At 44.1% G+C, this 21,492-nt stretch overlaps 1 protein-coding gene across 3 annotated transcripts in view; it reads right to left on the reverse strand.

The window, feature by feature from the left end:
• The window catches only part of HADH (hydroxyacyl-CoA dehydrogenase), a 61,469-nt gene that overhangs the window by 23,862 nt on the left and 16,115 nt on the right, over positions 1 to 21,492 (reverse strand). For all 3 annotated transcript variants that reach the window (XR_895949.2, XM_011361455.2, XM_011361456.2), the window contains exons 2-6: positions 17,783 to 17,911; positions 14,572 to 14,729; positions 10,910 to 11,036; positions 7,648 to 7,737; positions 3,967 to 4,039 (exon numbers count right to left, since the gene is read on the reverse strand). Coding sequence is in view for 2 of the 3 variants with exons in the window: in XM_011361455.2 (XP_011359757.1) it covers positions 3,967 to 4,039; positions 7,648 to 7,737; positions 10,910 to 11,036; positions 14,572 to 14,729; positions 17,783 to 17,911 (577 nt within the window). In the remaining variant the exon portion in view is untranslated. The remainder of the gene's footprint in view (positions 1 to 3,966; positions 4,040 to 7,647; positions 7,738 to 10,909; positions 11,037 to 14,571; positions 14,730 to 17,782; positions 17,912 to 21,492) is intronic.

The following is a 21,492-nucleotide window of genomic DNA, read 5'->3' on the forward strand; positions in this document are numbered from 1 at the left end:
GTGGAATACTGGAATGACAGCCTAGCATACTCCCGTGGCTCAGCAGCCTGATGACCAATGTCCTCAGTCATCTATATGCCTCTGCTCAGGTGCCACTTCATCAAAGCACCCACCGCACTGTCCACGCATGTAAATTAGCAACTGTGGGGACTCCAGGAGAGGACTCCTGCCACCCTCTTGACTTCATCATTCTCAGAGATTACTGGTCACAACCTCACATGTTGTCATATCTACTGGTTCATTTACTGTGGGTTGTCTCCCCTCATTAGAATACAGGCTCTCTGGGGACAGAAATCTTATAGCATAATGATTCCAACTTATCTAAAGCCATTTAATCAAGCGTATATTCAAGGGCACGGAATGCCTAGAGGCAAGACTAATTCCAGGTTCAAAGACTCACATGACTTATTTCAAAAAATATGAAAACACAGCTTATCATTAAAAAAAAAAATTAAACAGTTTTAGAAAGTCAGCACAACTCTTGAGTAATACAGAGCCAAAGAGGCAAAAAGAAAAAATAAACAGATTGCTGTGCTAGGTGGGAGCTAAGTGTGGTGTCATGTTTTAGACCAATAATTCCTAACCTTTATAGTTAAGCACTTCACTGAGAATATGACACTCTTTCCAAAGAAATGTACGTACACACCGTAGGAGGTTCATGGACTCTCCAACCCAGTTATGGGCCCTTAACTCTAGACAGCAAGGAACAGCTTCCTCAGTGAGCTCCCACATCTTCCACTGCCCTGACCTGACCGGTCCGACAGGTTTCCTTTGATGGCGCATCAGCCCCACCTAGCAGACATTCTTGGTGTTCACCACCACCAGGATCACAGCAACAAGGATCAGAGCCTCCGCGCGGCCACCATGCCTTTATTTAGCTATAGCGACCTCCACGCCTGCCCTATACAAGCACTTTGCAGGTATGAACATGAGGACCTGGATACTGACACAGAGAGTACAGGAGGAGAAGACACCTGCCATGCCACAAGGAAGAGAGTGGCAACTGCCCCAAGGGAGAGCTGTGACAACACAGATTAGAATCTGCTGGCAGCGCTGCTCCGGAGGGGCCTTATGAGAAAGGTGGGGGCACGTGGTGATGACAGGAAGGGCACAGGATGAGGAAAAAGGTCCTCTGGCAAAGGCACTATATTTGGTAGGCGATGACAGACCACTGAAGATGTCTTCAGCATGAGAGTGACAGTGTGAGCAGGATGCTGCACAGCAACTGGTGGACAGGCTCACAGCTGAGCCTGTCACCTGAGAAGAGCTAACCATGTGGCCCCATCACCCTGCTCAAGCTGACTGTGACCTGTCAGAGTGGCATATGATGGGGGCAGCAGCTGTCTGCTACTAGGCACCAGCCTGTTCAAAGGTCTCGAGAGTGAGCTCTGACCCACAGGGATGAGGGTCACTGACCACACCAATCAGGCCTTAATTATAGTGAGACTGAATGAGAGCAACAAAGAGTGAGGACAGAAGCTGACGGACCCTGAAGAAGAAGGCTCAACGCAAAAGCCAGAAGGTTCAGAGCACCAGAAAGCAGAGGTGAGGGGGCAGCAGAGTGCCACGAGATACCATGGGGAGCTGGCCAGAAGCACCGCTGGTAGCCTGTGGCCTACTGCAAGCTGTTCGGCTGCCTAGAGGCCCAAGCGGACAATGACTGAGATGACTCTCTGCTCTGATGCCCACGTATCGTCCTGATGAGCCTCCACCACACAAAGCAGCTTTGCCAGCCTGTGTGTGGAGCAGCCAACAGTGTTTTCTATGGACTGAACGTATGTGACACTCAAATTCTTATGTTGCAACCCTCCCCCTCCCCCCGTGCGATGGTATATGAGATGGGGGCTTTGGGAGGTAATTAGGGTTAGATGAGGTCATGAGAGTGGAGCCCCCTGAATGAGAGTAGAGGCCTCCTAAGAGTCACGAAAGAGCTTGTTCCCGCTCTTCTCTCTACCACATGAGGACACGATGAGAAGTCAGCAGTCTGCGACTGGAAGGGGACCCTCACCAGAACCTGACCGTACTGTCGCACTGATCTCAGACTTCCAGAGTCCAGAATAGTGAGAAGAAAATTTCTGTTATTTTAAGCCACCCAGTCTGTGATGCTTTTGTTGTAGCCTGAGCTGACCAAGACAGTGCTGTACAGAGTTCTCCTCAAATGAGGTCAGAAAAGGATGGGCTACATAGACTCAGTGTCGTCACTGCGTGGACCCTGGGGCTCCCCCGGCTATGTGGGGGCAGACGTGGCATGCACCATCTCTTCACCTTCCCGGACCACATGGGAGAAGAGACGGGTTTGGAAAAGACAGGACGTGACGTGAATTCTATTGCTGCCTGAAGAAGGCAGGCTGTCTGGCACAGGGCGAGCTGGGATGACAGGGAAGAATCAAAAGTGACAAATGAATAGAAGTGCCAGGCGAGACAGGATGACCCAAAATGGCTTCAGGTTTCAAAGCAAAATCGGTGCAGGTCTGCCAGCCGCTCAGCACAGGCAAACAAAGTCAGGGAGGCAGGTGTGTGTCGAAGCACCCTCGGTGTTGGCTGAGGAGGGCAGAACCTTGAGGTGGCAAGAGAAACGTGGTAAAAGGCCTGCGTGAGGTGTGACATAAGGAGTCCGGACCATAAAGCACCCGGCATGGATAGACGTGAGTCTCAGCTCCTCCAGAAGCACGTGCTCAGGCTCACGGGCCTGAGAAGACTGGGGAAAGAGGCAAAGGGACAGCGATGATGGTGCGGAAAGCGGCACCAGAGGCAAATGAAGAACGCCTCCCCGTGGGGGCGGATTCCCTTTCCAGCTTCACCTCAGGTGGCAAGTGATGGTCAGGGTCAGAGGGAGTCCATCTGTTCAGAAAGGGACCGCTGCTGGTGGAGGTGACAGAAGACAAGAAAATGGTTTTCAAAGTACAATCAGATACATAGTACAGCTGAAAATATATCAAGGTGACAGTATGTTTCAGTGAGAAAAACACCATGAAGAGGTTGATCACCCACATGCTATATTCTAACACATTACATTAAAAAAAAAAAAAACCCTGCCTTTCAAGGTAGGGCAAAACACTTCCCGCTTTCTTTGAGGTGTAATTAGGCATATTTGTTGATAGATAAACACAGAAGTGTTGGTTTGATCTCGGAGCAAAAGTGAGGCAAATGCTTCCATGAAACAGAAAAGTTTTAATATTTAAAGCAGATTTTGAGGAAGCAAATGTGCTTTCATCTCTCGGGAAGAGGTGGTATAAACGTTTTGTTTCAAAAATGACATTGTCAGGAGCAAGCATTTGTGAAATAATTGAAAACAATTACACTTGTTTTTTATCCAGTCCTATTAAGGCCTGTTTGCCTTTGAAGCAGACATAATAGTTACCTTTCCAGAAATGTGGTGGGGAACACAGACAGGAGGATGCATGACATTTTACAACCTGGACCAGGTCCCAAGTCTTATATTTCTATCAACAAGTACCAAGGAAACATTTTAGGCTACTCCTAAGGCTTAAAAAAAAAAACACGCATCATGGTATCATCGGTATGGCAGGATAGGGCTGTTGGAGAAGGTCCTTGGCACTTTTCAGCCTTGTTACTTATTTCCCATCACCTATCACAGTTACAATTTTAGAACCTTAAGGAATTTTGAAGGTTGCCTAGCCCAGTGATTTTTATATTATTATTATTATTTTAAGCAGTAAGCCATTTAACCAAAAGCAGAGATTCAGGATATAAACCTGGACTGGCCGTGCAATTGCTCTGGCTGGGACTGCAGTAGAGAGTTCCAGAGCCACATCTCAGATGCCTCACAGGAAACCCGCGGGGCCCTGGGAATATAGCAACAAAGGTACCAGGGCCCAGGACTAGGCTGATTCACACAGCTAGAAAACAGAAGCTCTTTCCCTGCTCTGCATGGCCCACCCTCCTGCAGACCCTGCGTGAGGGTTCCCTGAGACCTGCTGCTCCTGCCTGGCTCAGAAGAGCTACCTCGTTCATATAGCCGGATCGCTTCCATGAGGTATGGCAATAGCAGGTGGTTCACAATAAACCCGGGCGTGTCCTGTTTTAGGAGAGAGAAAAATAAAAGACAAGTGAATTTTCACTGAACTTTATCTTTTGTGAAGTCACCAGATCGCCCCTTTTACTTGGATTATATTACCCGTGTTTATCAAACTATACATTTTCAAAGTTGTTTTAAAGTAGCAGCACGGCCTTGAATGACAATGTATCCAACAATTACAGTACTTAAAAAAAAACAAACAAACAAACCCAGATGCCCCTACTGTATGGATCCAGAAATAAAGGCAGATCAACAGAGGGAGGTAATTAGAAAGAGTACGGCTCTGGGAGCAGGCAGATCTGGGCTCAAACTCTAATACTCTGGCCTTGCGTTATCCTGAAACACAGTTTCATCATCTGTGAAATGGGAGTAATCATTTCTACCTGGCAAGCTGTAAAGATAAACGTCAGAAAACATGTAAAATGCTATGCACATTGCCACACACTCAAATGGTTGCCCTGTTATTCCTCTCCTCTCCCATATCCCTCTCAGGAATCTAGAAGAAGCAACACTTCATCCTGAACAACCCTCATGGGGCACTGCTTCCGGGTTCCTCAAAGTTGTTCCTGGGCCACTTGGGGTTTCTCCTGCTTTAGCGCATAGTGCAGAATGGCCGAACTGGGGACAGGTTCTGGGACAATCAAGCAGATGCCTTGAGAGACCGACTGCTGGCCTTTCACGTGTGCCTCCTAGGGCCCTCCACCCTGAATGGCTCCTTCTATCTGCCCCCACCTTCCGCCCCTTCCCACGCTTCCTCATCTCTCCTGGAGGCCTGGTGTGGGATGCAGAGTCATACTGATTTCTTTTGGGAGCTTGTGGGGCAGGCAGGGGTGGTAATGTTTTTGGTGGTGTTTAAGTCAAGCTGATTTCCATTAATAAATGGTGCCCCCACCTTTAATAAAAGGCTGTGATCTCCCTGCAGGCAGAATCCTCACCCTGGCCTTGGGTTCCCTTTCTAGGCCACACTAGGCATGCCATAAACATTGAATTAAAGGTGACTGGCCCCCGCACTACTCCTGTAACTAACTTGACTGCATGAGGTATATACTGGGCAGCAAAACCACAGGACTCATACTTTCTTTGAAACCACCCCCTATCCCTACCTCCCAGAATACAGACATGCACAAAAGAGCTTCATTAGTTTAACCAAGATTACATTCATGAAAATGATGTTGATTTTATAACCAGAGCAAAAATGCTTTTCAATTTCAAAAATTTTATTGCAGAAACTCAGGATAGGGTACCCAAATACATGAAGCACACCAGGGTTAGAATTCAGAATGCGGCCTGGGAAAAATATTTGCTCCACATGTAATATACAGAGTTTTTATATAGAGTTAACATTGTCTGCATAAAGAGCCCAGAGAGCTCAATAAAGAGAGAGTGCTAAAACTCACGAAATATTTAAACACAGTACTAATCAAAGAAATATTCATTAGAACAAAATATTTTGCCAATAATATTATTGGGAAAGGTTTTTTCCCCCATTAAAATATTCAATGCTGTTGATGCAGAGAAACAAATACTTTCATAATATTGGCAGAATGTAAAAAGACACCGTCCTTAAATAAAGCAATTTAATTTTATGTAATTATATACTTTATATTCCTCATACTTATTTATTAAATATATTTAATGTACTTACTACGTGTCTGATATTATTCTAAGTACTTTACAAATACGAATTCATTTATTCCTCATAATAACCCTGTGACACAAGTACTATTATTACCTCTATGTGAGATAGAGGACACTGAGGCACAGAGAGGCTAAGTAACTTGCCCAAGATCACACAGCTGGTAAGTGCCTGAGCCGGGATTTGAACCCAGTAAGGCTGGCTCCAGAGTCCACGGCCTTAATTTTTCACACCGCGCTCTCCCTATGAAGTCTCACTATGAAGACAGACATAGTCCAGGCACATTAATGCCATTCTTCTATGTCAAGAGCTAGTAAACTACAATCTCATAGGCTGAATCCAATCCCCAGTCTGATTTTGTAAGTAAAGTTTTACTGGCACATAGCCACTCTCATCTCTGCATGTGTTGTCTATGCTGTTTTCCAGATACAACAGCAGGAATAAGAGGCTGAAGCAGACGATGTACCCTAAAATTTTCACTGCTGGCTCTTTACAGGAAAGCATTCGGACCCCTATTCTATGTGGTTACCTGATATTGTCTGAATGACTCACCAAGAGCCTGCATAACTGACCCAGAAAGACTCTCAGAAAGCCTTGAGGTCTCACCTAGGGAAAGTTCTGGACGCTGTAACAAGAACAATTTTATGAGACCAAAGGACTCCCATCCCTGCTACCCTGATGGAAGAATAGACCCTTACCCTAGATGAGTTAATGACTGTGCTGCTAAAGGTAATCACTGGCTCATCCCCATACTTCCATTTTTATATCTAGCTTCCGATTTACTACACACTGCCGTTCTCTCTAACATATTATTATCCTCTGCCTCTAACACAGCATAAACTGGTAAGAAAGGACAATTACAACATCTGGTTGTTAAATGTGATTTTTTAAAAATCCAGATGACTTAAAAGCCACGAAACAAAAAATGAGTGTTAAAAAATGAGACTCCCTAATACCACTATACTCCTGGGGCTATGGGGACTGTCATATATTAATCTGCTCTCTTTGACTACTGGGGTCCACATCGACAGATGGCTTATTCAGGTGATTCATGAATAATATGAGTCTTTATGGGTTAATACAATATTGTAAATTCAAATTTGAGAATCTTTTAGAAAGCAAAAGTATGCTATGAAAAGAACTGCAATGATATAAAAGATTATGGTAAAAAAAAGGTGACATTTATAAAAATTTGTAATGGGATTTTGTGATATAACTGCCCCTTTAGAAAAACTGCCAAGTCATGCAGAAATGTAGTCCCTAAATTTGGGGGGAACCAAGAGGAACTAAAGCAAATGAAAGGACTGAAGGTAATCAAAACAAATCAGGTGAGAGTAAGTGGGGTAATTTTACAACTAGTAACTTATCTTAAGGGACAGGGGCATGCTTACCACTGGACCACACTTCTTATTGAAAACAAAACACAAAACAAAACCACAATGCCACATCCCACTGAGAAACAGCCTCGCTGATGCCCCGTAGGGCAAGGCGGGCTCCTTTCTCACACAGCACCTCCTAACCCCATGCAGTGCTCTTGCCAAGCGAAGCTCTGGTGTTCCCTTTGGGATGCATGTGTCCACCAGGCTGTGCCTGACACACAGGGTGGCTCTGGCTCCCTGGGCCGCAGCAGAAGCTAAAGCTGATGGGGTAACAAAATCTATTTATAAAAACACAGCCGCTTATCAACAGATAGAAAGCCAGACCCAGACGGAAGTTGCGAGTTTTCTAGTCTGCTGAAGCCTGGGGCCCCATCTGGATCTCAGACTATCTGTGACGGCCTTGGGCATGACCGGGAGTCTGGCTTCCCCGCTGGCGAACTAGAAAGAAGGTGCAGCCTGCTCTTCACAGCCCTCGGACAGGCATGCAGGACAAACGCCCCACCTCTCCCATCATTCTACTATAAAAGGATTCTTTCTACCTGGAATTAGGGTCTAAGGAAAATCACCCCCTTCCTAAGCTACGCACACTCTACCTTGCAAGAAATAGGTTGCTTTCCCAGGGTTTTGCTGAAGTCCATCAGAGATTCAAACGTCTTCTGGCTGGTCATTGGTGTTTTAATGACCTGGAAATGCAAAGCAGAGAATTATGACCAGTAAAACCATTCAAGGAACACTGGCCCAAAGCATCTACACAGGCAGCAAAAAAAGTTTTTGTTTCAGAAGAGGTAAGAATCTCAAGCCAGAAACACGACTTTTACCAAAATATCCGCTATAAGACAGTGGACTACTACAGAACGTAAAAAACCAGGGCTTAAAATATGTGTATGTATGTATAGAAGAGTTTTACAGGCTTTGTCGCTGAGACAGACCTGGGCTCGAATCTCAATTACACCACTTACTGGCCCTGTGACTCTGGGCATGTTTCGTGAAATCAAAATGACACTGAAATCGCTCTACCTATCTCAAGGAGTGGAGGCGAGGATGCACGCACATGAGGAGGGAAAGCATGCAGTGCAGCCCCAGCAGGCATGAAGTTCTCAGTAAACGCTGGCTTTTGCTGGGGTTTTACTTGCTATTGTTAATAACTTCAGGGACGTAAACTAGAAGTCTACTAGCGCAGGATGACTGCCCTTAAAGACTCTGCATGGAGTCCCACCTTCACTCAACACAGAGGAGAAGGAGCCTTGGAAAACGGAGTGATGTGGCCAAGTCACAGGTCTCTTGGCCTCCGAGACAAACGTCCCCATTATTCCACCCTCTTGTGCACAGATGCTCCAGAGCCCAGTGGCCCCCTTTGCTTCAGAAGAGGCTCATCGCTGAGGAAGGCACCTGCAGCCCTCTGGACCGCCGGCAAGATGCAGCACAAGGGCGCGACCGCAACCCACTTGGGTCTACAGGAGATGGCACGTGGCGTCACACATGGCGGTCAGCCTTCAGGCAACATTTAGAGAATTCCCTGTCAGAAATTAGATTTTGGCAAATAGAGATCTAGGTGAACTTAAACTTAAAATATATATATATATATATATATATATATATATATATATATATATATATATATATATATATATATATATATATATATATTTTATAATTTAAATCCCAGTTAAAGAACTTCAATGAGAGTCAAAGCAAACTGGCTAGACTTCTACATCAGACCCCTTCTATGAGCACAGGCAAGCCAAATCAACCTTCCGTGCCCACCTCTGTCCTATGAGATGGGATAATGATGCTTGACACGTCCTCCCTGTTGTGCGAGCGCTGTGTGGCTTAATGAGCTAGTGTCTGCACAAGATGAAAGGTGCTATATAAATGGAGAGAATTATCATTTGTGTTTCATGTGATCACAGCCTGGGGTGTGGTGGTGTGTTAGAGTAAGAAAATGAGTGGAAACAGAAAGAAGACGGAGATGAGGACTGGGAGGAAACGGGCCAGACACAGTTCTGCAGGCATCACAAATCAAATAACCTGAGGTGTCAAAAGTCTCCATCAGAACTATACAGATGGAGCTAGGACAAAGGCTGCTAATTATGGAGTTTTAAAAATAATTTGTTGGTTTAAAGAAGTCAATGGCAAAGGTTTTTAACAAGAAGGCTGCATATTCATTCATTCAACAAGTAACATGCTACAGATATTCTGCTTATAGTTCCAACGCAGAGTCTAAATATATATAAATATATATATATGTGCATATATATTTTTATATGTACATACACATATATATACACATACACACACACATATATCTTCAGTTCCAAGTAAAGAAGAGCCACTCACACATATGCAAGAGCTAAAGTTAAAGAATAATAACTGAATAGAGAAGAGCACTTTCAGAAAACATTTTCTGGACAATGCTAACATGTGCTAAGCATTAGCTGTGTTAACCGACGTGCTATACTTCCAAAGACACAGACGGACATTATCAGATGAATGCAGTCAAAAACAACATTGTTAGAGTTCGAAGTAAATCTATAAAATGTGTGCCTATCTCCATAACATATATGTACATGTTATACAGTAACTGAAGAAAATAATTAGTCCATAAGCGCTGAAATGTTGAAAGTTCTATTCCACTCCTTCGCTCTTTTCTGCATAAAAGAGGATAAATGTGTTTTTTTCTATTCTCTGCACCCATCTTCTTCATTCAACTTCTTCAAAAACAGTCTTAGGGAAGAAGCTGAGGAGCAATGTTAGTAAGATTAAAAAAAAAGGTAGTTCGATAAATTCCTCTTGCAAGATGGGTCAGAGTTGTTACTTGACAGAAAACTACAGGAAAATATAGTCATCGTTAACCTAGAAGCTGATGCTCATGGCTCCTGCTCATGCTGGGGCGGGAGGATGAGGGGACAGAGAAGGGAAGGGGGCCTGGAGGAGAAGGCAGCCGTGGAGAAAGATCCTGAAACACTTCCCCAGGGAGGTCCGCCAGGCTCCGGCCCTGCTCCGTGTCCCCTACACTTCGCATGGCAACGACTCCTCAACCTCATAACAAATGCTACTTTAATAGCGGCTGTTCCTCAGACCCTGTAATTAGTTCCTGTAAAAGACAAGTTTCCACATTTCAGGTGCAAATTGTCTACTGTGACTCCATCTCCCTCGCCCCCAAGTCTCCAAGCAGTCAGAAGCAGCCCAAACAGGAAGGCAGCCCTCTTGGCCACTCCTCTCCATCTGTGGGTTTGTGGTCAGGAGGTTCAAGGCTATCAGGAGCCATCTGAATAGCTCCGATCACTACACCCAGAAGATGTACCTCATCTGGGGACAATACTGAGGCCCTGTTACACAGGGCCAAATTCACCCCAGGAACAGCAGGTGAGGTGGTCCAGTGGCTCCTGCGTAAAACCAGGCTGTCTAATAAGAATTCCATGTATAGCCTAGAGCAAAGTGACCTTGACAAGACAATCTGAACATGTGTTGCTCTCCCCTCTGAGTCTCATCAAGCCGGTGGTCTTTAGTGCTGCTGCTGCCTTCCCAGTCTGATGCCTCTCTCTGCACTGCCCATCAGCTATGGCACAAACAAGTAAATGACATTCTGCCACGTTAACAGCCTCTCTGGAGATCACGAGTCAGAACACGGGGCTGCCAAGAAACAAAGCACGGGGGCCTTCCTAGATGTCAGGTGCTCTTTCTTCCTTTGGCTCTGAAAGGATACCACAGAAAAAGCACAAGGACAACTTCCCCACCTCTCTCTCATTAAAACTCATCCAGTATAACCCCTGGTGGCAAGGTGGGTATGACACAGAGAAGCAGGACTGAGAGACGACAGAGCAAGTAGACACACACAGGTAGGAACCCACTGACCTCCACGAGCTTCATTATGGGCACTGGGTTGAAGAAATGGAGCCCAGCAAATCGGTCCTGTCTGGTGGTGGCATTGGCTAAGCTAGTGATCTGCAACGAGGAAGTGTTGCTGGCAAAGATTGTGTGTCTGTGGAGAGAAAGATGGCGGAATATCAGAATGAGTCCCATCTTCGGAAACAGTCAGAACCACTCGGGTGCGAAGCACAAGGCAACTGCTTACTTCTCAGATCTGCCGTCCTGACTCCTGGGGGAAGTCAGAGAAAAGATACTTCTTTATGCAGAAGGCTGAAATCAAGTGACCTGGTTAGTTTACTTTTAAAATTTTATATTAAGTAATTTAAAAGTTATCTGTTCCAAAGGCGTACTTAATCTTTGCCAACCTTTCGCTAATTTTAGATAGCAAAATTTCTCCTGTCTACTTGTATTCATTTTCATGGTAGATGAAGAAAAAAAGGAGGCAGCTCCTTAACCAACCTCAGTCACAAAACGAAATTCTAAGTGATCAAAAACTAATGAAAGGATACATCACAGACATTCACATAAAAAACTGTAAAGAAACACCCGGATTCTCAACTAGAAACATCAGATAATAAATAAGAAATAAGATCTTTTCCCAAGTGTAAAGTGTTACTTCTCCATTGAATGGCAATTAAAATGAAAACAGAAGAAAACCACCATAGTTTAAAAGCCATCTCAAGGTTACATAGGTAGAACTGGAGATGGAAGAATAGATGTATATACAATAAATGCAGTTCAAGGTATTTTGCTCCAAAAAAAGCAGTACTATCTCCTTTGTGTGTATAAAATATTACCAATTTAAAAAAATCCATACTGACTTAATCAAATTTAATTTTATAAGACCACAAAAAAATGGGGTTCAAAAGCATGACAGGCAAATCTTTAAACAGGCAAGAGTTCTAGGTTTTCCTATAGCGCCACCTTGTGGTTAAGTACACACAAAACTGCCTAATGCTAATTAGAACCACAAAGGCCTGGTCACAGTACAGGAAGGGGAGTGGTCCCTTACTGACCAGATTTGGGGGTTCCTGTGACCAAAAGCCAATACAACAATCTGCCTAAAATCGGGGTCTGGTGTGGGGAGGAGTGGAGGGGAACGGAGAATAAACAAGTAGTCTGAAAAGAGAAGAGTGGAGTAAAAGGAAGAGCCATGGTGGCCGGGTATCTGCCAAGAGCCTCTGGGGAGACCCTTCCCGTCCTTGGCTCAGAAGCAAGCTTCACTTTCAAGGAACGACAATACCCACCTTTCTCAAACAACTGCCAGGTCAGCCAATTTAAAAGCCAGAGCTTTTCCCTTTTTTAAAAAAATGACATTTTTTTAAGTTTTAAAATTCTAGTTTTCAAAGCTTCTTGCTTTTTAGTCAGTGAAGGAAATAATATAAACTACTGCTCATTACAGAAGGTAATGAGAAAAGGTCCACTGTAATAACGAGTGTGGCTGACACAAGTGTCGTTTAGCTGCACACCCTGAATCATGGCAGCAAGGCCACCCACGGCGGTGCTGGCTGGGGCTGTCACACTGGTAATATATACCTTTTTACAGGGTTTAAAGGGCACCCCCATCTGCAAAAAAGGGAAACAAAGGTGCACCAAGCGCATTTCATGGAAGGATGAAGTTACAGCGGAGCCCAGTCCCAGGGGTCCCCAACCTATGGCACCCCCAGCACACGTTTTACCAGAAAGAAATTCACATCTCCTCCCAGTGGACCTCTACGTCCCCTCTCCCAAACGGTGGCGCCGGCTCTGCTCCTACAGCGTCTCACACGCCTTCTTTCCACACAGCATGCGACAGATTAAACACACAGGGTTGTCTTATCTTACACAAAAAGTGCACCTGCTCATTCTCCTTGGAACACTTGACTTTCGTGGACTGTCTTTTGTCTTTCTCTTTGTAATACTCAGGTACCAAAAAAACTACTTTTCTCTTAAATGTACTAACAGAAAAACCAACAGTGCAAACATAGTGGTCATTAGTAACGCCTTCAGCGTGCAGAAAACAGGGGCGGTGGGGGCTGTGGACTCAGCCCAGCTGACGAGGGCCTTAGCCAAGCTTTCCACCTGTACTTCTCACACCGCAGCAAGCGAAGTCACAATCTTTTCCAGGAAGCAACTACTGCATGATATTTTCATCCCCTGTTATAGGATCTAACTGTACAACATGCCAGCAGTAAAATATATACCAACAGAGCTGCTTAAAATGAAAAGAATGATGTAGAGAAGGATGGCTGATGGCCAGAAGCAGAGTCACATCTGTAGTATGCAACAGGTATCACTACCTCTATTTTACAGATTACTACGGAAACTAGTCTTAGAGAGTTGGAGCTAGGATGGTCTTGGAAATTATTTAAACCTCAGCCCTCCACTTGAATTGCAGATGATAAAACTGAGGGCCAGAAAGGCTTCACGATGGCCCATGGTCAGAGAGGAAAGTGGCAGGGGCTGGCCCCGGGCTCCCAGCCCCCCAACTTTCCCTACAGTCCTTCCATTACTTGATGCTAACACAGAGGGCAGTCAGAGTTGTCACTAGGGAATGGCCAACATTTCATTAAAGGCCAAACTGATTAACTACACTCCCTTTCCTGGGGCAGGTGTTTGGTTATCCTAGAGGGCTCCATGCTAACTTGGGAGGTAACACCCCAAGAAGGTCTCTGGTTTCTGTCTGATGTTTCTGCAGCCCCTAAATGCCAGTATACAGAGCATGATCATGTAGATCAGCACAGTGATGGATAGGTAACGGAAAAGCAGGGCTCTTTTCTTTCTCAGGGGCAGGGCCTCTCCAGGCAGCCATCAGGCCACATAACTCTAAGGGTCGTCATTCCAGAAGGCTTGTACGTGAGGGTCTTAATTTAGCCACTGCTCACTGGTGGCTGCCTATGAATTACTTTTGTCATATAATCTTATTTTGACTTTTTGTTCCAATCAAGAAGGGTAAAGTGTGGCCAAGACACAAGGAGAGCATGAGTGAATCGGTCAGGTGTCACAACTGCCAAAAGTCAAGAAAGATAGAAGGCTCCAGATTCTGAGAACTCGAGCTGCGTTGTGTGGACAAGCTTGCTGACACTGCCGAGTCCTGAGGCCCAGGCAGTCGTATCCCTGACCTACCTGGGGCTGGCTCTCCTCTCCCATCCTTTGCCAGGAAGCCTCGTAAAAACTCAACCGTCCTTTAATGATCCCAAGGCTGTTTCGAATTAACCCAGATGAAGCTCAAAACAGGAGAGTCCTGGGGAACTCTGTGTAGACAGAAAGGCCTCCCTTTCTCTTATACCTTTCCATTTGTTCCACTCAAATGAGGGGAACACGTGAAACTGCTCTGAGGCTCCTCAGCAGACACTGAAGGACATGCACAAGCCTCCTCCATCTGCTGCCCTGGGAGGGCCCATGACCTCTGTCTTTGCAAGAGAGAGGCCTGTCCCTGGACAGACACTCAATTTACCGTGGGAAATTCCGCCCTCGTTTGGGGACCAGGATCAGACCAGAGTAGCCCAAGCATCCGGAAGCGAACTGGGAGTAGGAAGATGGTGAACAAGGGAAATAGCTGTAGGCTGTAGAAGAAGGAAGCTTAGTGTCAAAAGACACTTTCCTTGAACAAAGCTTGAGCTGGAGCAAAGCCCTCAGACCCAGCAAAAATGTCAGGGGCCACGTACTCGGCAGCAAACTTGTCCAGCCTCTTGAAGAGCTCATTCTTCACCTCCAGTTTCTCCACGATGGCCTCCACCACCAGGTCCACGCTGTGGACCACAGACGCTGCGTCTGTGCTGGTCGATATGTTGCTCAGGGTCTTCGCCATGAATTCATCACCAGCCTATTGCAGAAGAAGGAAAGGAACATTCCCTGAGCTTATCGGAAAATAGTGTTTAATTTGCTGCTAAGGCGGAAGGAGAGAAGAGAGTAAGAAGAGGCCTATACATCCCAGATGCATCTTGAATGTGCCGGAAATTCTGAGAAATTAAACTCCCTATGTTTCTGCTTAGGGACAGCAGCATCTCCACATACATTAGACACCATGGCAAGAATCGGCCTGTGAACAAACCCAACTGTTGGTCGACTATCACTGTAGTGTATAGCAGCAGTCCTTAACCTTTTTGGCACCAGGAACCGGTGCTCCTATGAGAATCTAATGCCTGATGATCTGAGGTGGAGCTGAGGCGGTGATGCTAGCGCTGGGGAGCGGCTGCAAAGATAGATGAAGCTTCGCTCTCTCACCTGCTGCTCACTTCCTGCTGTGCGGCCTGAATCCTAACGGTCCATGGTCAGGGGGTTGGGGACCCCTAGTGTACAGGATGTAATCTTCCAAGATCTTAGACAGCTCTCCTCCAGTTACTAAACTGTCTGTTCACAGCACCTGGCACCTGTATTGGCCCGTTGTATTTGTGTCCAGAGTGATAGACTACCATGGTCTGTTCCACAGAGCCTGTAATTTATCCTTCCAGAAAAGGGTGAAAGCTTAGCTCAGCATCATCCATTAGACAGGGAGATGATGCTGACTATTCCTCTCTCACAGGAGGTAGGTAAGAGCTGAGTAAGGGCAAAAGAGAGGGTAAGAAAGCCAAACTTAAGAGTCATTCATCAAATATTAATTGCCCATCACGTGCCAGCAACTGGTGTTTCAAAAACATGCCAGACACAGCCTCTACTCTCAAAGAGCTTATAGTCCCACCTCTTCCTCATTTGTGACTCCAGGTCTCTACAAAGAGACTTCAGGGCAGAGAAAGTCAGTGCCTCTATCAACTTTCATTTGATTTCAAGATGTAATTTCCCATTGGGCATCAAAAGTATCCCAAATCATCATGGAATAGACAACTATCAGAGCTGTTCAACAGAAATGTAATAGGAAATGACAGATGATTTTTAAATTTCTACTGGCTGCATTTTAAAAAGAAAAAAAAAGATTAAACATTTTATTGAACCCAATATATCTAATACATTATCATTTCAAGATATAATCAATATTTTAAAATTTTGTTTTATATATTTTTTTCCTATGGAGTGTTTGAAATCTGGTGTCTATTTAACACTTGCAGCATAACTCAACTGGACTAGCCACATTTCAAGTGCTCAACAGCCACTTGTCGCTAGAGCTGCTGCACTGGTCAGCACAGAGCTAAGTAAAGACAGTATGTCGACCAGGCAGGTTGAAGCTGACAGGTCCCTCCTCAGAGCATTGCCCCTGGCAGAGATGAGAAACACCAGGAGACCAGACTCTGAGGAGTGACTCCTCAGGAGCCGAGCCACTTGAGCACAGAGGCGTCTAGTCACTCTGAAGCAGGGGCTGGTCTCTGCCCACAGGGGATGATCTGCAGAAGTACGCAGAGTAAACAAGTGAAAACTGCAGGTCACCTGAGTTCAGACTCACTTGGAAAACAACCTCCACCTGTCCCTCTGACTTGTAAAAGGTGACTAGACATTAAGAAAATGCAAACCAAAAACATGAGATACCACTTTCATACCTCCTTAATACCTATTATGAAAAAAAGTGGAAAGTAACAAGCGTTGGCCAGGATGCAGAGAATCTGGAAGCTCCATGCATTGCTGGTGGGAATGTAAAATGGTACAGCCCCTTTACTATGGGAAACAGTTTGGTGGTTCCTCAAAAAATCTAAACATAGGATTGCCATATGACCCAGCAATGCCACGTACAATTATGTAACTGCAAGGACTGAAAGAGGGACCTAAACAGATAGTATACTAATGTTCATCGCAGCGTCATTCACGACAGCCAAAGGTGAAAACAACTCAAGTGTCCATCGATAGACAACTGGATAAACAAAGTGTGGCATATGCACACAATGCAATATCATTACTTATAAAATGGAGAGACGTTCACGGACGTACCTTGAAGAATTACGTCCAATGGAATAATAAATCAGTCAAAAAAAAGAAAAATATTGTATGATTTCACTTACACTAGGTCCCTAGAGTAGACAAATTCAGAGAGACAGAAAGATTAGAGGTTAACAGGGACTGCGGGAGAGAGAACGGAGAGTTGCTGCTTAACGGACACAGTTGTTTGGGAAGATGAAAAGGTTTCGGAAACAGCAGTGATGGTTGCACAACAGTGTGAATGTAATTAAAGTCACTGAGTTGTACACTTATAAATAGTGAAAATGGCAAATTTTATGTTATGTTTTACGACAATAAAAAAATTTTAAAAGGTAACTAAACACACCCCTGTGGATTCCTCGGGTGAAAAACAACAACAAAAACCCTAGTTGCACTCTTCTCTGCCTATATATGGAGAGAAATTCCATTCAAGCCCAAGGAATTCAATCTTAACTGACTTTAACAAGGTGACAAAGGTAAACAAAAATTCACTGGGGTGACTTTTGCAGTATTTCTAATTATTCGCGAAGGACCAATGAAAAAAAAGTCAGTAAACCAGAGTTCTCAACCTTCTAGGGGTTCAAGTTCTTGTACCTCTTCTGCTGCTGGAAACTGCAAATAAATTCACTCTATTTTCCTCTCTAGTAAGCACATCAATAATAGGAGTAAGATATTACCTAAGCAATCAAAAGTTTCTACCTAAATACATCGTTTGTTATACCATTCTCTTTCTAACTTGCAAGTATGAAATCTATCTTCCTGTTTCTTCCTCTTCCATCCTTATAACAAAATAGGTGTCATTCAATCTCAACTCTCAGTGGACAGAATGAGTTCACTATCCACAGAAACTCTCTCAATCTCAAATCCTATGCAACGAGATGGTTATTTTCTTCTCTTGTTTTCTAATCAGTCCCTCTTATATGTGTAGTGGTTATATTATATTGGTCTACAGTTATGGGGAAATGAGTTTTACATAAATCAAAGAAGCAAGAAAAGGCCAGTGCCTCCCTAGCCACACTAATAACAAGAAATTACCTTCAGGTCCTCTGCAAACTTCTTCTTAGCCACTCTCCTAAGGCTTTCCTCAATTCCCTTTTTGGATTTTGCCAGGATGTTCTCTGTCTGGTCCACCAACACTACTGTGTGGCCCGTTGCTGCAGCGACCTAAAGCAAAATAAGAATAATTTTTTCTTTAGAAAAGAAGAAAATATTAAAGTTAAAAAAAGTAAAGTTTCACATTCCACATGAACTCTACCACCATTTCAAAACACTAAGTAAACATAACAAGCTGACATTAACTGAATACACAGTTTTTGTTAAAAACACAGCTCTCATTAGCCACTGTTCTACACTCGCTACATGGATGACAAAGTCTCAAAACCTGGGATCTGAATCAAGGTTCTGAAGTCCACACTGTAACTACCTCCCATACTGTGCTGTACAACATGAGAGCCCCTGTAGAACCACTGCTTTGGCGCTTGTGTGGCTCAAGGGTGTGGAGGAGACGGGCAGGTCAGCTAGGATAAACCTACCTGGAGATGACAGTAAAAAGTACAGATGACCCTTGAACAACACAGGCTGAACTTTGCAGGTCCACTTATATTGGATTTTTTCAATGTATTTTCTCTTCCTTATGATTTTCTTAATAATATTTTCTTTTCTCTAGCTTATTGTAAGACTAGAGCATATAATACATGTAACGAAATATGTGTTAATCAACTGCATATGTTACTGGTAAGGCTTCCCAGTAAGGCTTCAACAGTAAGCTATTAGTAGTTAAGTTTTTTGGGCGGGTCAAAAGGTATATGTGGATTTTTCTACTGTCCCAGGGGCCAGCGCCCCTAACCCCCACATGGTTCAAAGGTCAACTGTAGTTCTAAACCAGTCATGATGTGAGATTTCTGAAACTAGGCAACTAAAACTCAAAGCAGAAAACCAAAGAGAAAAAGAAACAAACAGAAAAGCAAAACTCAAAGCCAAAAAGGTTCAAATCCCAAAGACAGATTTCCAAAGAATACTTTTAAAAATGGGAAGACAGGTTTTAAATGGAAGTTAATTACAATTGACCTGCGGTTGGTTGAATCCATGAATATGCAACCAGCAGATGTGCAGATGTGCAGGGTGGACTGTACAGGCTGGGTCCTGTGAGCCCTTCTAGTAAATCACCAAACCTGGGGAGGAGGGGGGAAGTAGGTAGGGAATGCTGATGCAGAAACTGAGAAAATAAATCTCGAATTCCAGATGGAGCTGGTGAGGAAATCAAACTGCTTTGAGACAACAGCTGAAGGGAGGTGTGGTGACCACTGTCAGGTAGATCTTCTGCAAGGCCGGGGCAAGCAGGGGACCTCCTCGGGGACCTCCCACTTTTGGCTTAGGGCCCTCCCACTTTTGTTTTTGGCTCCTGTGTTTGACAGAACCCCTGAAATTATACAAGTGATTTTCGCTTTGTTCCTTTCACTCTTGACCTACATCCTTTGACTAGGCCAGACACAATTCCTCAGATTCCTACTTGTCTAGGTCCCAACCCGCTTTTCCCCTACTTCACCTCCAGCAGGCATCACTTAGGCTTTTTGCTCGAGGTGTTGGGGGAGGGGAGGAAATTCAAGTACATCTGGTACATGATGGAGCCAAAGCTGAAGGGAACAGAGACCAAAAAAAAAAAAGGGCAGGGGGTGAAATGAGGGCAGTGTCCTTTTACTTAGGGACTTTAATATCATTTAGAAAATACGAAAGCAAACAACATAAGGTTCCACATGTGGGATGTCAACTAAAATAAAAACCACCATGGTGAGGAATCTGATTTTAAAAGGCTGGACAAGAGGAGTATACCTAGAATGGGCCAGCTTCCCAAGGAATAAACTTAAAGGGCGGGGGGGGGAGGACACCAAGGGAAGTGGGACAAGCAAGGGAGGGGACATGCACCTTTTTTCTAGAAAGCCACTTTCAAAATTACTATAACCATATTTGATTGTAATAGTCAACAGAGTATTTTTTTTTATTGCAGAGAAGCCATGATGCTATCTTTATAATTACTGTTTTTAAAACTAAGAACCAAACCTAGAGAAAGAACCCTCAAATAGTCAAGTAAATCAAGAGACACATATATTATAAAAACACTAACATTCAACCAGGAAAAACCATGGCCAAAAAGCATTTTCAGATTAAATGCTGACTTTCCCCTTCTATCCAAAGTTCTCCGATAAAGGCCCCTCACCTCCTCGCAAGAAGACACTGTGTCATTCAGTCACTATCAGGCTTTATCCAGGGTCTGAATGAGCACACAAGAGACAACACATATATGTACACACTGGCTAAAAAACAACTATTAATTCAAGGCTCCCCACTCCAGGCAACATTCAAGAGAGCGAAGTGCACATGTCAGATGACCATATCAAAATGACAGATTTGTAAAATGTTTATTTCCCCATCTCAACCAGAAGACACAGGAGGTGTAAGCAGTGGCCAAACCTAACACAGAAAAAGGCAACACCTTTTTCTTTCCCAGTGGGTCAGCGGTCACATTCCTGCTCTGTAAAACTTCCCTTAGCCACACAGTGCCTCACTGGTCTAAAAGAAGCTGCTGTGTGAGAACTTAGCTCAATTTTTCTATCTCAAATGAAGGAGCATATTCTACAATTCTGGACTCTCCAAAATGTTTAAACTGTTATTTTTGGTCGAGTGAAAGGCAACAATTGCATGCTCTAAATGGTTATCCCTGGCAGATAATTATTTTTTTGTAAATACTTTCTACTTCAGCTTTTCTTTGCTTGGTTAGCTCACAAAGCTTCAAGAAAATACAAAGGAAATCTTATGGTATTGTCAATCCAAGACATAGAGAAAGAAGGCATTCCTGTTTCAACCCAAAGTGGATATGGTTGGTGTGAACGGAGAAAATACAGGCAAAAAAGAGAAATTTTAACTCCTTGAAACATTTTCCATTTTATGATGAAACTCTACAGTGCAGGCCAAAATTTATCGTGTAGCAATAAACTAACATTATAGCATAATTCCAAGTGATTTCAAGTTATAGGAGCATTTTCATTCCACCCACCTGCTCAAGTTCCTTGCAATCATTTCTTGCAGGCACACCCAAGGGACATAACATCCTCAGGGTAACTTCATGTCCTAGTCCTAGTCATCCTTGCAAACCCCAGTGCCTGGCCCACTGTGAGCACAATGAATCAATGAATGAACGAACCACATCTAGCCCACTGCCTGGTATGTATTAATTGCTTAATAAAATATCCATAGGCTTGTAGGTCGAATGTTCTCTGATTCTATTCATCTACTCCAAAAGGGCTTGGTTTTCCTCTCTGACTGGTATGTCTAAATGGCCTACCACAGAGGTGGATTCAGGATGCAGGCAATCTGTCCCTTCCCTCCTTGCACTCTATGTCAGACCTGACAGCTGCATGACTCTCATCCCCGACTGGCTCGACAAGCTGAGGCAGCTTTAAGCATGGCTAAGCAGCCAGCCACAGGCCACTTAAAAGCCAGCTCATTTCTTTCTGAATTACTAACACACTTGTCTTATTTCTTTTACGAGACAGATCCCCAAGAACTGGGGGAGCTTATAGAACTAACAGTCTCTATCTACCCTCAATTAACAGAAAGAACATAAGCCTTTAAGATGAAAAAATCCAAATGCAACAAAAATAAGAGGTGCCATGTACTGAGCATCTACTGTGTGCTGGGCACATACTTGGTATATTCCAAGACTATTTCTGATCAATCCAACAACCCTG

Source organism: Pteropus vampyrus, unplaced genomic scaffold, assembly GCF_000151845.1.
Source record: "Pteropus vampyrus isolate Shadow unplaced genomic scaffold, Pvam_2.0 Scaffold67, whole genome shotgun sequence".
Classification (NCBI taxonomy): domain Eukaryota; kingdom Metazoa; phylum Chordata; class Mammalia; order Chiroptera; family Pteropodidae; genus Pteropus; species Pteropus vampyrus.